This window comes from Poromitra crassiceps (assembly GCF_964638095.1).
Source record: "Poromitra crassiceps genome assembly, chromosome: 1".
In the NCBI taxonomy this organism is placed as follows: domain Eukaryota; kingdom Metazoa; phylum Chordata; class Actinopteri; order Beryciformes; family Melamphaidae; genus Poromitra; species Poromitra crassiceps.
Genome location: NC_139623.1, coordinates 19,184,145 through 19,199,393, shown reverse-complemented (window position 1 = coordinate 19,199,393; position 15,249 = coordinate 19,184,145). Strand labels below are relative to the sequence as shown.

Below are 15,249 nucleotides of genomic sequence, written 5' to 3'. Positions count from 1 at the left end.
CCGGGTTGAGTCGGGGTTGAGTCGTGCTGCTTTTGGTCCCTGCTCTGTTGAGGTTCTAGGGCTGTGGACCCGGTACCATACGGTGACGTGAAAACACTGCAGACGACTGATTGGTCAGGCAGAATCGTGTTTACTGTAGGCATCTACTGTCAATGCTGGATACCAGTATAGTGGGGCTTACCTTCTCTTCTGTTATTTCCAGAAGTTATTTCTTTTGTGTTGCTGCCTTCGGCTCTCGTGAAATAAAATCGATCTCCTTGCTCAGCTTTAACATGCGGTGGTTTTCAATTGTTTTGAGAGAGAAAAAAGTCTGCTCCTCGGGAAGCCCTTTGTAGTTGGCTCCGCTAGGCCGCAGGCAAAGCCGCGGTCTTGCCTGTTGAGTTGCCGCTGGGGTTCTCCCCGTAGCGCCTCTCCCGTCCCCGCGCAGTGCATGCATGTGAGTTTGAGTAACAACAAAGTGATATCCATTCTCCTAGCCGATTGTCACATTTGCCCATGTACACTGTAGGTCATTTAGAGGCACCAGTATTTCATAATCAGTTTAAAAGTTCCGTGTATGGATTTAATTTTAACGTTATACTTATAGCCTACTTCGGCTATGGGCGGAGGGCAGATATGCGGTCGCTATGACGACCAGGTGTGGGCGGAGGCAAGTAAACTTGCTATGGAAACAGAGTCTATATCAAGTAGAGCCGAGTAATACCAGATCGAGTAGAGCTGTACTGTGCTGTTATATGTGGTGGAAATGAGCCATTAGAGTACCAGTCAAATATTTTGGCCCAGAATCCGGTCAGTGAAGAAGGGCAGAACCAGAAGGCATGAGACAGAGTGCCCTCCGACACCTGACACCTGTCACAGAGTGGTGAAACAGATGGGTAAATCTTGTGCAACTTATGTTTAGAATAGTGAAGACGGTGAGTGACTTTAAATTGCATCAGTTGGTGTCTACTATTAACTAAGCAGAGTTGTATCACCGACAGACTCCTATCCCATAAAATGTCAGATAAGTCAATGTCAAGTTCCCCCTGCCATGCTTCTCTAATCCTCTCAGTAGAAGCTGTGGTGCAGTTGTCAAACAGACATACAAATCTAGAAATGAGATGCTTGGAGTGAGGAGGGCTCAGCAATACCGTAAATTCCGGACTATAAGCCGCGGCTTTTTTCCCGTTTTTTGGCCTTTTTTGGCCCCTGCGGCTTATATAACGGTGCGGCTTATCTATGGATTTTTTCAAAAAAAAAAAAAAAATCTCTCTTTTTTAGCACTCTTTCTAACTATAAATCCACTTCTGTTTTAATTTCCTCTCTTGCCCTCTTTTAACAACATAACATAACATAACATAACACAACACAGGTAAGCAGAAAGAAAAAGACGAAGCAATCACCGCCATGAATGAGGAAATGACTCACCTGCTGGAGGCTGGAGATACACGGCTTGGGCTAAACTTTTACTCCGTGAAACACTATCGATTAAGTCCGACATCGCTCAGAGGTTTGAGCAGCTTGAAAACAAGTTTGAAAACGTGCAGAAGTCCATCCACTCACTCACTAAAGAAAATAAGGTAACCGTGAACAGAGTTTCTAATGCGGAAAAGCGCATCAGCGCACTGGAGGACAAAAACAACACAGTGAGTCCGAAAGTGGATAAAATGCAAAAACAAATCGAAACCCTGCACACGCAGGTTGATGACTTAATCAGCAGGAGTAAAAGAAATAACATTCGCCTGATCAATGTAAAAGAGGGAGCTGAGATTGGTGACATGGACGCTTTCGTGGCAAAATCCTGTGTTACATCCTGGACCTGAAGGAAGGCGAGAAACCACCAGAGGTGGACAGGGCACACCGGGCGCCTCGGCCACGTCCAGACCCCGGCCTGCCACCGAGGGCCATCTTCATCTGCCTACTCCGCTGGCCCGACCGTCAACTCATCCTCCAGGCTGCGGGGATGAAGCCCCTCACCTGGGAGGGTACGCGCTTTTTCGTCCGGCAGGACCTCTCCGCGTTGGTGCAACAGAAACGCGCAACATACAACAGCATCATCGAAAAGGTTAAAGTCAATGGATATCGCTTTGGCGTACTGTACCCAGCGAGACTCGTCATAACCATTGATGGACAGCGGCGGAACAAGAGCTCAAAGTGAAACTGCCGAATATCTTTTGAGTTGGACTGGTCAATAGTACTGTGAGTAACTAAAATAAAAAAATAAAAAACTGAATTCTCTCTTCTTTAGCACTCTTTCTAACTATAAATCCACTTCTGTTTTAATTTCCTCTCTTGCCCTCTTTTCACCACACCGCGGACACTGTGTGCACTGTAAAAAAAAACAAAAAATACCATTAAAACACCCGCGGCTTATAGTCCGGTGCGGCTTATATAAGAAAAAAATAGTCAACTTTGAAGGTGCGGCTTATACACCGGTGCGCCTTATAGTCCGGAATTTACGGTACATCGAAAAAAAGTTAATTTGGGAGCACTTCAAAGGTGTGAATCTTGGATCGAACATAATTTCTGACTTGCAGGAATCTGAGCCAGTTTGTGTCGGGCAACTCAAACTTCCTCTTCAGTAGATCAAAGGATGCAAAATTACCATGTATGTATAGGTCTTTGCTGGAAACTAGCCCCTTCTCACTCCAGGCATGGTCGTTTTTGACTGACCATGGAGGCAGAAAAGAGTGTAGGGCTGCAACAGCTAATCGATAAAAATCGATTATTAAATTTGTTGGCAAGGAATTGTATTATCGATTTGTTGGCCTTTGATTTTTTTGGGTCACATAGCTATATAATTATATATTATAAACGTTTATCTACGTTCTGAGTTGCGTCACTGTCGCGCGTCTGCCTACTTCCTGTGTCGCGGACTGACTATGTCACGTGTTGTCTCCATGGAGACGCATGGTGCCAACATGGTGGACACGACGAAAACTTTTCAACTAGACTATCTAAAGTGTGGGAGCGCTTCACATTTTGTCAAACTAAAAAGTGTGTTAGCTGCAAATATGTAAAATCGACCTTGCATGCCACGGACACACCACGCGAATGAGGACAAAGGAAAACATAACGTAACTAACGTTAGCCATGACTGGGGCTCAACAGCTGAGCAGGATAAGCTGGTCAACGTTAACGCTACAAAATCTTTAAACGAGAGGGCGCTTTAATAAGTAAATGAGATTAGACACATGTGCTTTGCGTTTTGAAGTGAGGAAACCTTCATCTAACGGCAGGTAGTTTGTCTTGTTTAATGCTGTCTCTAGCAGGTGTTTTGATCCGGCTTGGTGTGTGTGTGTGTGCGTGCGTATGTGTGCGTGTGAGCGCACGCCCGCGTGCGTGTGTGTGTGAGAGAGAGAGAACGTGTTAGTGTAGAAACAATCTACCTTCATATAGTCCGTGGCGTGTTGTTGATAGATAGATCTGCTCCCCTACTTTTGAGAAATGAGTCTTTGGTTGCCTTGAGTCACTGAAAATCAAACATGCCAGGCATGGCACATAAAACCTCAAACCTGTTAACAGTAGATAGTGATGTAGTTATTCTTTTTATTTATGACTTTTCATAGGCTAATTGTTTAGACAGCTCTGGTCCATTCAAGCAGCACTTCTGTGCACTAATATTGTCAATTTGGGACATTTGATTTTTGAATAAAATTATTGGAATAAAATCCACACATTTATTTTTATCCGATTAAAGGACGGCTTTCCCGTGGGGAATATGAATATATATTAAACGCCCCTAAGGTTTTCGAATCCGTTGAAATTTTTGAAATTGGTTGTTCACAGCCAGAGCTATCAACCATCTCTCACATATTTTTTGGCCCAGCCGACGCGTTTTACGTCAGATGGGCCAAGTCCACCTTGCGGAAGTCGAGCACCTATGAACTACAAGTGTTGTGGGCCTGTGCCACCATGGTCCCGCCTCTAGAGGTCCTCCACGCCCCTTCAGAGGTCCTGAACAAAAACAAAAGGCAGCCATCTTTTTTCACCGCCTAGCCTAGTAGGCTAGCTAATGTTAGCTTCCCATAGCTCCTTGCAAAGAACCATATCTCGGGAACGGAAGCACCTCCAGACACGGGACTGGCGGCATTGGAAAGCTCGTCAAATTTTACATCTAGTAGAAGGTGCGTTGAAGTTACGAAATCAACGCTGAGCAATGTACCCTTTTTTACACATTTTTACATGAAATAGTTACAACATCAGATGCACGTAACTCCTAGGAAAATGCCTTAAAATGCATGAAATCTTTTTTATGAAGACATCTCCCGACATATATACTACAGTTTAAATTTGGTGCAATTTGGAGGCAATTTTTTTTTTTATTATTCTTGTTCTACTAATGTTTTTATGTCGAAGCCTTCTTCTTCTTCTTCTTCTTTGAGTTTTATGGCGGTTGGCAAGCATATATGTGCATTACCGCCACCTACTGGAGTTTGATATCAGCCAAATGCCTGAGGGGTGGGCGTGGACTCGAAGGCCACGCGAGCCCAGTGCATTGTGGGAAGTGTAGGATTTCGGGTCCCCGCACCCTCCCCTCCCCTCCAACATCCCCCCCCCCCCCCCACGCAGAGTGGATTTTGGTTGATAGCTCTGGCTGTGAACAACCAATTAAAAAAATTTCAACGGATTCGAAAACCTTAGGGGCGTGAGATTTAATATATATTCATATTCCCCACGGGAAAGCCGTCCTTTAATGGAAGAAATAATCGACAGATTAATCGATTACCAAAATAATCGTTAGTTGCAGCCCTAAAAGAGTGATTGAAACAAATTGACATATGGACAGAAACATCTGGTAGACTCAAAACACTTTTAACTTGGTTTGGAATTTTTCCCGACAAAACTTGAATTAAAATTTTCTAAGGTCCCAGGGTTGTTTAATTGTTGTTATTGAGTCTATGTCTGCAATAACTGCACTTGGGGCTGTGTTTACTCTACTAATGTTAACGTTACCGCTCATTGCTTCGGGAGACGCCATTACCGTTTTGCCCTGATTGGCCGCTTACGTTGTCAACTATGAGGTAGGTCACCGATTGGCCCGTGGACTTTGTAAAGTCTGAAATTTGCTGGGGGCGGGCTGGAGTCCAGACTGATCTGCAGAACGAAACTGAATGTGAGTTTACCTGATCAGGATGGTTTACCAGGGTAACAGGACTGTCGCCTCACAGGAAGGAGGACTTGGGTTCTTTGTGGGTTCCTACACATTTTCAATTAAAAGATTCCAGACCTTGGTTTGTTTTGATTTTTGTCTGGTGTGCAATATGATTTCGGCAGATGGACATCTTGCCCCTGCTAACTAGCTCATATCACTGTGCAGATGAAGATTGTTCTTCACAGCCACAAATATCAGAATATGTGAAGCTGATTGGCAGGGTTCCTACAAAGTTTACATTTTAAAATTCCATATTGTTCCCAGACTCTATGTTCCTGACTGGATTTGACTGACTTGACTGTCAGTATTTGATATAATGCATGCTGACAGCAGTTGGGTAATAAGAACATCTGAACATTATTCTTAATTTACATCAACAAAAACTGTGGACTCAAAGTGGGTCTACAACAGTATAAAAGCTATAATTGTGTGTGTATCGGACGTGAACCACAATATTTTCCTTACTTTTCCAGACATTTTTTTCAAATTCCCAAACCAGTTGTTGTTTTCAACTTTGGTGCCAAATGGAAAAGCCGAAAATTCATATTGTTTTAATTGTGGGAAAGAAACCTAGACATTGATGCTATGCTCTGCCAACGCCAGTCATACAGCACTGTGATCGTATTATGTAATGAAGATTTCAATGTTAGGATGAGTCCTTTCTATGATTTCCATTTCTACATTTTCCCCCACACAATCTGTATCAGTAGTGTGATCACAGATTAGTTAGCTCATACTGTTGACAAGATTTAATCTGTTTCACAAATCTCCATACAAGAAAAGTGATTAATTAAAGAACAATAGTAAACTTAGAAGTTTGGAATTACACAAACTCTCACACACTCTTCACATCCGTTTACACACAGTAAAATGCATGACTCCAAATTCAGGCATGCATACGCATAAATGCATTACCACACACACACACACACACACACACACACACACACACACACACACACACACACACACACACACACACACACACACACACACACACACACACACACACACACCTCTATCCAGACGTGAGTCATTCCTACCTTCTCTTGGCTTCCTCGTACTTGAGGCTCAGACGAACCTTCTCTGCCAGTTTGTTGGTGTTGTTCATGAACTGGACACAGAGAAAACAACGTTAATACACAGACATGAGCTTCTTTTCACCAGTAAGGGGTTTCACCGGCAGGACGTAGCACGTAGGAGGATCACGCTATTCAGCCCACACCGCCCCCCCACCACCCCACCCCCTGGAACAAGCGCCCCAACCGACCAGAGGAGGCACTAGTGCAGTGGCTAGGATACATACCCCACTTGCTTCCCCCCTGCAGACACAGCCAATTGTCTCTGTAGAAATGTCTGACCAAGCCGAAAGTACCACTACTGGGAATTGAACCCGGGTCTCTCCAGTGGTAGGCGAGTGCTTTTACCTATACAGACACCCTCTTCCTGGCCTTCCTGCATGGGACTCACCTCAGCAGGCATGTCTGTCTGGCAGCCAGCATCAGAGTAGAGGCGAGGGATGGAGAGACTCACCTCAGCAGGGATGTCTGTCTGGGAGCCGGCATCAGAGTAGAGGCGAGGGATGGAGAGCTCTGAATTGGCCAGCGAGGGACTGCTGCCCCACAGCTCCTGCTGGGAGCCCAGCAGGAAACCGTCCTTCAACACCGCCAGTTTCTGCACCAACAGACACAGACACAGGCACAGACAGGCAGGCAGACAGACACAGACACACAGACACAGACAGACATACACACAGACAGACACAGACAGACAGACACAGGGCTTTGGATCAGACTCATCAACACACAAAAGACCCCCAGGAGGAAACTGGGTCATTGCAGCAGCTAATGGTTGGATACAGCAATGAAAAATAGGCTATGAATAAGGAAAGACGAAAGAGGGGTCATTAAACATAACAACTCACAATTACAACACTGGAACAGACTGCCTAGCAGTGATACTCAACCCGAGGCTCTAGAGCCACATGCGGCTCCTTTATGGGTAGTTGTGGCTCTTTTAAGTCCTACTTAAAATAAACAAATAAATACAAATCTAAAAATATAAAGGGACAAGAGGGAATTTTTTCAATTGTGGCTCTAGCAAAGATTTTTTTTTTGGTCAATGTGGCTCCTGAGTAGGGCAAGGTTGCGTACCACTGGGCCGCCCTAAAGTAAATAAAATATATCAATGAAAAACTACAAAACATGTGAATTTACAGCATATATAGAACTGTCGCTTTTGACAAAAGCATCTGTTAAATTACATAAAGCAATGTAATGATTAAAACAAAACAATAGACCAGTACAGATCATTACAGTACAGAACAGAAGATGACCTGAGACACTGCAGTAGAACCAAAACTATGGACATAATGTAATGTATTACTTTGAAGCTCCGCACATGATTACAGTTTATCAGATGCAAAAACATCCATGGTATCAATATATGATGGTATCTGTGATGGTCTTTTTAAAATAAACCAATAAAATAGATGGGAGAGAAAAGAGCGTTGCAAAACAGGACAGATGTCGTTTATATTCTTAGCTACTTCTGAGCCTCACATAAAAAATGGTGGACTTTTTTAAATGGGTGACAATCCTGAGGACTTCAGATTAGTGTTGTCACACGATACCAAAATTATGAGTTTGATACCGATACTAGGGATGTCCCGATCCGATCACGTGATCGGAAATCGGGGCCGATCACGTGATTTTCAACTGATCCGGAATCGGGGGGATTTCAGTCATCCAAATAAAAAATCTGTCATTTATTTTATCATTGCATGTATACCATTTAATAAGACTACTATAACTAGAACGACCGCAACGCGGACTTATGCCTCCGCCATTAGTTCATTCTTGAGTCCAAATCACCATTTGAGGCAAATTGGAAGAAATTTGTGACCTTGAACTTTGACTTTCACCAAAATGTAATCAGTTCATCCTTGAGTCCAAGTGGACGTTTGAGGCAAATTCGAAGAAATTCCATCAAGACATTCCTGAGATATCGCGTTAACAAGCTTGAATTATATTCGAGAGGTCACAGTGACCTTAACCTTTGATAACCAAAATGCAATCAGTTCATCCTTGCGTCCAAGTTGATGTTTGAGCCAAATCAGAAGAAATTCTATCAAGCCGTTCTTGAGATATTGAGTTAACAAACTTGGGAATGGCCTCCCAGGATAGGCACCTCATCTCCAGATTTGTGTGTCTATTTGATGATTGTACCATGGCCTCTACTGAGAGGATTAGAGAGGCATGGCAGGAAGAACTTGGTACTGAATTATCTGACATTATATGGGAAAAGAGCCTGTCGGTTGTACAACTCTGCTCAGTTAATAGCAGACATCAGCTGATTCAATTTAAAGTCGCTCACCGTCTCCACTACTCTAAGCAGAAATTACACAAGATCTATCCTACTATCTCACCACTGTGTGAAAGATGCCAAGTGTCCGAGGGCACACTGTCTCATGACTTCTGGTTCTGCCCTTCGCTGACGGGATTCTGGGCCAAAATATTTGACTGGTACTCTAAGGCCCACAGGGTGGCCCTTCAGCCGGAGGCAGAACTCGCCATCTTCGGCTGCTCTGAGTTTTCTCTGAACTTTCCTACAGCTGTACAACAGTCTCTGACACTGGGGACAACTGTCGCCAAAAAACAAATTCTGAAGGAATGGAAATCTCCCTCTCCACCCTCTTTCCAATTGTGGTTGACGGACATGACCTCTGTTATACGCATGGAGAGACTTAGGTTCCTGAGAACCAATGCACTTAGAAAATGTATAACTATCTGGGACCCATTTTTAGTCTACCTCAACGAGGCTAGGGGTGACGGGTGACTCACCCGGCTGGCTTCCCATCCCAGGATCCCAGGTATACCGTTGACAAGAACATAAGATTGAACCTTAGGTGGCTGGCAGCACCACTTTGTAATGTTGATTATATTTTTTGTTTTTGTTTTGTTTTTCATTTATTTCCCGTGTCTGAGCCTGTTTGTCTGTTTTGTCTTGTTTGTGTTCTATAAAAATTTAAAATGTGAAAATAAAATATATAAAAAAAAAAGAATACTGATACTTAAACGATACCACGGCAAAAACCTAAAACATCAGGAAAAGTAGTGGAATAATATAGGGTGACAGAACATGGAACTTAAAACTTATTTTATTGATTATTCACTCTTTTGCAGGTTACTTAAATACCTCTAAATTAAGGGACCCTCTTTAATTGACCTATCGCTAAGCCCCACCCACCGTGCTCACTCGGACAAACACAGGGCAGGCTGACTAGAATGAATGGCAGCTGTCAAAGTTATATCCCAAGACGCTCTTCACAACTTTTTGAGGCCTGATATCATCTAGAAGCCATCAGAAAGTACTTCACTATGCCTTGGAGGGTGATGTACAACATTTAAAGCTATCGATAAAAAGAAATACGATATGTGCATGCCTGGAAACGGCTTTAGCGAATCTTTAATCAAACATTTTAACGGAGGAAGACAGCGGGTGGGGATAACAGGCGACTCACATCCACAATTGACATTCACTTAGAGCAGTTTTTCTCCCGCGGACCACCAGTGGTCCGCGGGCGCCCCTAGTGGTCCGCGAGTAGATTTATCTTTTTTCCCCTTTTTTTTTTACCTCCCACTATCCAATCAGAGAAATGTTACGTTTTCTGGGAAACGGAAGGTCAGATCGCGATTCTTATTAACTCATTGAGTGCCATGGACGTCTTTCGACGTCCAATTAAATAGTGACGTAGAGTGCCAAGGACGTCTTTCGACGTCCAATGCGTTTTTTGACGGTGGGACGTCGATCAAAGCCTTCTGCATCTCCTGTACAAATATTGTAGCTATTGGAGGTCTATAACCTATTTTACAAACCCATTAGGTGGCGACAGTGCTCTCCAGATTAGAGACAGGTCCTGAGAAACAGGAGGAAAAAGCCGTGATCAAAGAGAAACCGATGCATGCTGCAGCCAGAGCCATATAGATTGCTCTGTCTGGAGCTGACGTTGGCTGCGAACATGAGTCAATCCGCGCACACAACTGAGCCCCTCTGTCTCTGTCTGTCTGTATAGTTTCTCCACACGATTAGCCACCAGAAAAGCAGCACCCGACGCCAAACCATTCAGCAGTCCGGTTTGGCTCTTCTCTATCGCGCTGGGAGCCGCCCGGCACAGACAAACGGAGCACTCCGAAAATAGAGTGGGTGCGTGAGGCTGTGTAGTGTGGGGAGGAGTTTGCAGCTGAGGAGGGGAGGGGGGGAGAGGGGGGTGGGGCACGCAGGGCATCACACAACTACACCACGTCACTACATCAGAAAATATTATCTTCAGACTCAGTGAATGTGCTTGGAATGCTGCATTTCACAAAAGGCGGAATATCTCAGCTAATAATTTGAAAAGGCTGTATTTGCTCAAAACGACCTATCTTCTCCGGCTCATAACTAAAGAACGGAAAATGGTATCAATAAACTTTTTTTTGCTGATGATACAATAGAGCCAGTTCGTTCTTTGTGCGTGTTCGGTGTTTACATAGTAATATCACACAATATTCTGTGGGCCTCGAGAAATCACTGAAAACGCTCTGAAAACTCTGGCACTGGGAGCGTCCGTTCTCCAAAAGTGGCTGGCACTCAATGAGTTAAAATCTATATGTATTTTTTCACCCCGAATTCAACGCCATCAGCCCCGAGTCTCTATGAGTTACGGTTGTGAAGATAGGTCCACTCTGCATGCAGGGCTACAGGAGAGAGAGTTCCAAGTTACTGACCAAACACACTATTTCAGTGATTGCTGTCAGAATATAGAGCCATTTAACACTTATTTGAATACAAAAACATCACTGAATGCAACATTGTGTATTTATTGAACTTGAAAAAACTTTCTTTGAACTTTGAATATATTTGAAATGAAAAGGAGAAATAAATGTAAAAAAAAAAAGAAGGTAAATGGACTAAAATAAATTGTATATATTTTTTATATCGGTTATCTTGTTTTCATAATTGTGGGATCCAGAAATTTGATTAATTGTACAGCCTTAATGCTATTTGTAATTTAATTAGCCTGTAATTTGTAATTTACAGTGGAAGTAGTAGGCCTATTGTTTTTGGGGATGTTTTGGGAGTTAGGTGATCCCCGAGTTTTTTTATTGGTTAAGTCGTCCTTGGTCTGAAAAAGTTTGAGAAACACTGACTTAGAGTAACCTCTCCGTGGATTAAATAGCCTATATGCCGAATTGAAGAGTGGCGCTTGCCGCCTGGTAAGCTATTTCATGTACCTCTGTATAATCAAGACACTTTAAATAGTGTACCGTAGATGTTTTTCATAGTGAGACAACGGCATGCATGCATGGGGTGTTGGTGTAGCAGCAGAGGCATAGCCTACAGCTTTTAACATCATGTTTTCCTCCTGGGTCTTTTCTCTTTAGACTACCTCACATTTATTTGGGGAACAGGATTAATTCCCTCATTTTAGGGTTTGACTGGTGTCTGGCGATGTTATAATCACATCAATCAATGTGCCTTCACTAGTCTCGCTGGCCAGCCTCCCCTCCCTACCTCTTCACCAACTCCATTACACGCATAACGTAATGACTGGAAACTCGCATAATTCAGCATTTTCTTTTGCCGACTTTCTGAATACCATGATACCTTTGGATCATGGAATGCAAATGAGGGAGAAGACTCATCTTGCTGTCACCACGATTGCAGATTTAACGTCCAAAACAGTAGCATTGTGGATGTTTGTGGATCTACGTTTACTAGTTTAATATTATCCATTGCCTGGCCTCCCAGGATAGCTCGTAATGTTGCATTTACCCCCATGCACATCTTTTGACAATTTTTTTTCAATTTATAACTGTATGAAACATTGAAACACCATAAAACCAGAGGAGAATCCTGATTTCTTCTGCTTCTCTATGGAGCCCTAGGCTCAGGTTCTCCGAGTGTATGGTGGAGCTGCACGCGCTGTGATTTGCTAGTCTGCGTTCGGGGCGGGACTTAGCGATAGGTCAATTGTTCCTGCCCTGCTTTTGAGCCTGCCCCGACTGGGTTGGTGCTGATTCTGGCATCTGTTTGCATGCCTATGGAGGGTAGGGATGGATACATTACATTATGCTAATGTTTCCGTTTCAATACTTTAATATTTAATTTTTCAGTTTGATATCCATTGTCATTTTTAAATCTAATTGACTACATATAAAATAATTAAAAGTAGAGTGCAGAACTCTACCAAGGTACCCTTCTTGGCTGGCGGGGCGGAGGGATGAGACCAGGTACAGGCTAGTTGACGGTCTCTCTGGTGGAATTGTCGATTAGTCGCGCCCTGTTCCCCAGTTTTGGTTGCAGGCGGCGGCCTAGCGCCAGAGGAGGGGCGTCCGGCGGAGCGGGCCATCTGACGGCCTTTACTGCGTCTGGTTTTCTCCCTGGGCGGCCTTGGGGCAGCAGTGGGCTGCTTCCCCCCAGTGGTCAGCTGGTGAAGCTTCTCCACCTGCTCTGTGGCCTTCTGGAGCGAAGTTACCACATCCTGTAGCTTGGTCAGCGCACTACGCTGCGCGGCGCGGGCAGTGCGGTCAGATAAGTTAACATGGGCGCCGAATGAAAACTGGCTGCGCTTACGCGTCCTGTGTGTTTTGGCCGTTACTCTTCTTCTACTGAACTGAAGTTCATTTCACAGCATCTCAATAGTGATAGTGATAGTGTTCCTAGTGATGGACTGTAGAATACATGTAAATGACACAACACAGACGTCTGTCTGAAGTGACGTCTGTCTAAAAACTCTGAAGTGAATGTTTTGTTCACAGTTGTTTTTTCTTTACTTGAACCACACAATGAGAAGCTTATAAGCACTTTACAAACAAACAAAATTGAAAAATGTTTCTTTACTATATCGCAATCACAAATCTCAATATTGTCCACAATAATCGCAATCACAACTTTTCCCCAAATCGTGCAGCACTAGTATACACATTACATTTACATTTACATTACGTCATTTGGCAGACGCTTTTATTGTAAAGTGACTTACAATAACACATTTTTGTCAGCAATAGAGCAATCAACTATGCAACACAGTCTATGACAACTACAACTTCTGAAGGAATAGTGGTAAAGTTAAGTTAGTAAGTAGTTAGTAAGTTTTTTGTTTTGTTGTTGTTTTTAAGAGAGAAAGAAGTTAGTTCAAGAAGGGGCCAGATGGAGCCTGAAAAGGTGTGTCTTTAGTAGTCTTTTTCGAAAAATCGGCAGTGATTCGGCCGTCCTGACCGAAGGTGGAAGCTCGTTCCACCATTGAGGTGCCAGGGACGAGAAGAGTCGCAAACGGGATGAGCGACTTTTGAGCCCCTGTAGCGGAGGAGGGGCGAGGCGTCCTGCACTGGTGGAGGAGTGGAGGGAACGGTGAGAGACACACACACACATATGTACAGACAATCCCGTACAGAATAAGCTGTCAGTTACAGATGGGAAGAAGGAAAGACAGAAAGACAGCGGGAGCGAAAATGAGTGAGTGACAGGGAGAGACAGTGTGTGAGTGAGAGAGTGAGCGAGAGAGACAGACAGTAGAGCCATATGCTTTTTACGCTCATTTTACCATATTACATTACATCATTTGATAGATGCTTTTATCCAAAGTGACTTACAATATCACATTTTGTCAACAGTAGAGAAATCAACTATGCAACACAATCTATGACAGCTACAACTTTTTGAAGGAATAGAGTAGCACTTGTAGAAAGTAGTTAGAGAAGTTGCTTTTTTTTACTACGAGAGAGAGATGTTAGTTCAAGATGGGCCCTGATGGAGCCTGAAAAGGTGTGTTTTTAGTGATGGACGAGAGATGGGCAGTTATTCGGCCGTCCTGACCGAAGGGGGGAGCTCGTTCCCATTGTGGTACCAGGGACGAGAAGAGTCGCGATCGAGATGAGCGACTTTTGACCCCACGTAGCGGAGGAGTGGCGAGGCGTCCTGCACTGGTGGAGGAGCGGAGTGAGCGGTTTGGAGCCTGACCACAGATTGTATGTACAGAGGAGCTGTCTGGTGTACTGCCTTGTAGGCCAGTACCAGTGTCTTGAATTTGATGCATGCTGAGATGGGAAGCCAGTGAAGGTCCCGGAAGAGGGGAGTGAGACAATTTGGGTTGGTTGAACACCAGACGGCCTGCAGTGTTCTGCATGAGCTGAAGCGGCCGGATGTCAGAGGCAGGTAGGCCGGCCAGAAGCACAGCGATAGTGTCTACTAAGAGGGAATGAATAAATGTCCACAATTTAATAAGATATAACAGTCAATTTAATGTTGCAACACAACAGTGCACTATTTTTAACAAGTACTTCAAGTCAGAAATACAGTAGATGACTGTACAAAACGTTCTACTCAAATTATTTCAATTTTTTGTTTATAAAGTGCTTATAAGCTTCTCATTGTGTGCTTCAAGTAAAGAAAGAACAACTGTGAACAAAACATTCACTTCAGAGTTTTTAGACAGACTTCAGACAGACAGACTTGTGTTGTGTTCTGTAATTTACATGTATTCTACAGCCAACCACTAGGGACACTATCGTAAAGTAGTTACTGTTGAGATGCTGTGAATGAACAACAGTAGAACGACCGACAGTAGAAGAAGAGTTTTTTATATATATATATCCCCCCCCCCCCCCCCCCCCATTTTCAGAACTTGGAAAACAAAAACAGACTCAGACAAAACAGAACAAAACAAAACAAAAACTATACATATATCAACATTCCAATGTTACAGCGCATCAAGTGCTTATTGTGCTTGTAAAAGATGTGCGTGGGTTCCCACGCAAGGGGTCCATGAAAAGTCAGTTGGGCAAGTTACTTGTCGCTTTCAACCTCGTCTAAGTAGGCCAGAAACGGGGCCCAGATAGCCGAGAATTTCACAAGAGAATTGGTCCTCAGGACGCAGAAGCCGCTTTCACACCAGCCTTGAAAGCCGTAAAATAAACGAAAAATGTGATCTGCGCCTCCGATGTGAAAGTTGTGAACGCGCATTGGTGGGTAATTGTTGTACGCCTTTTGTCCCGCGAGCTGACCTAGTCACAGCGCCGGGTTAGCAGGTAACCCGCCTCCACTTGAAAGCGTCGGAGCAGCAAGCCGGAATA

The 15,249-nt window shown here is 43.8% G+C and overlaps 1 protein-coding gene across 1 annotated transcript in view; it reads right to left on the bottom strand.

The window, feature by feature from the left end:
* wwc1 (WW and C2 domain containing 1) overlaps window positions 1-15,249 on the bottom strand; it is a 307,962-nt gene that overhangs the window by 147,774 nt on the left and 144,939 nt on the right. Inside the window, exons 7-8 of the mRNA XM_083636240.1 lie at window positions 6,668-6,808; window positions 6,178-6,248 (exon numbers count right to left, since the gene is read on the bottom strand). Of these exons, the coding sequence (XP_083492366.1) occupies window positions 6,178-6,248; window positions 6,668-6,808 (212 nt within the window). The remainder of the gene's footprint in view (window positions 1-6,177; window positions 6,249-6,667; window positions 6,809-15,249) is intronic.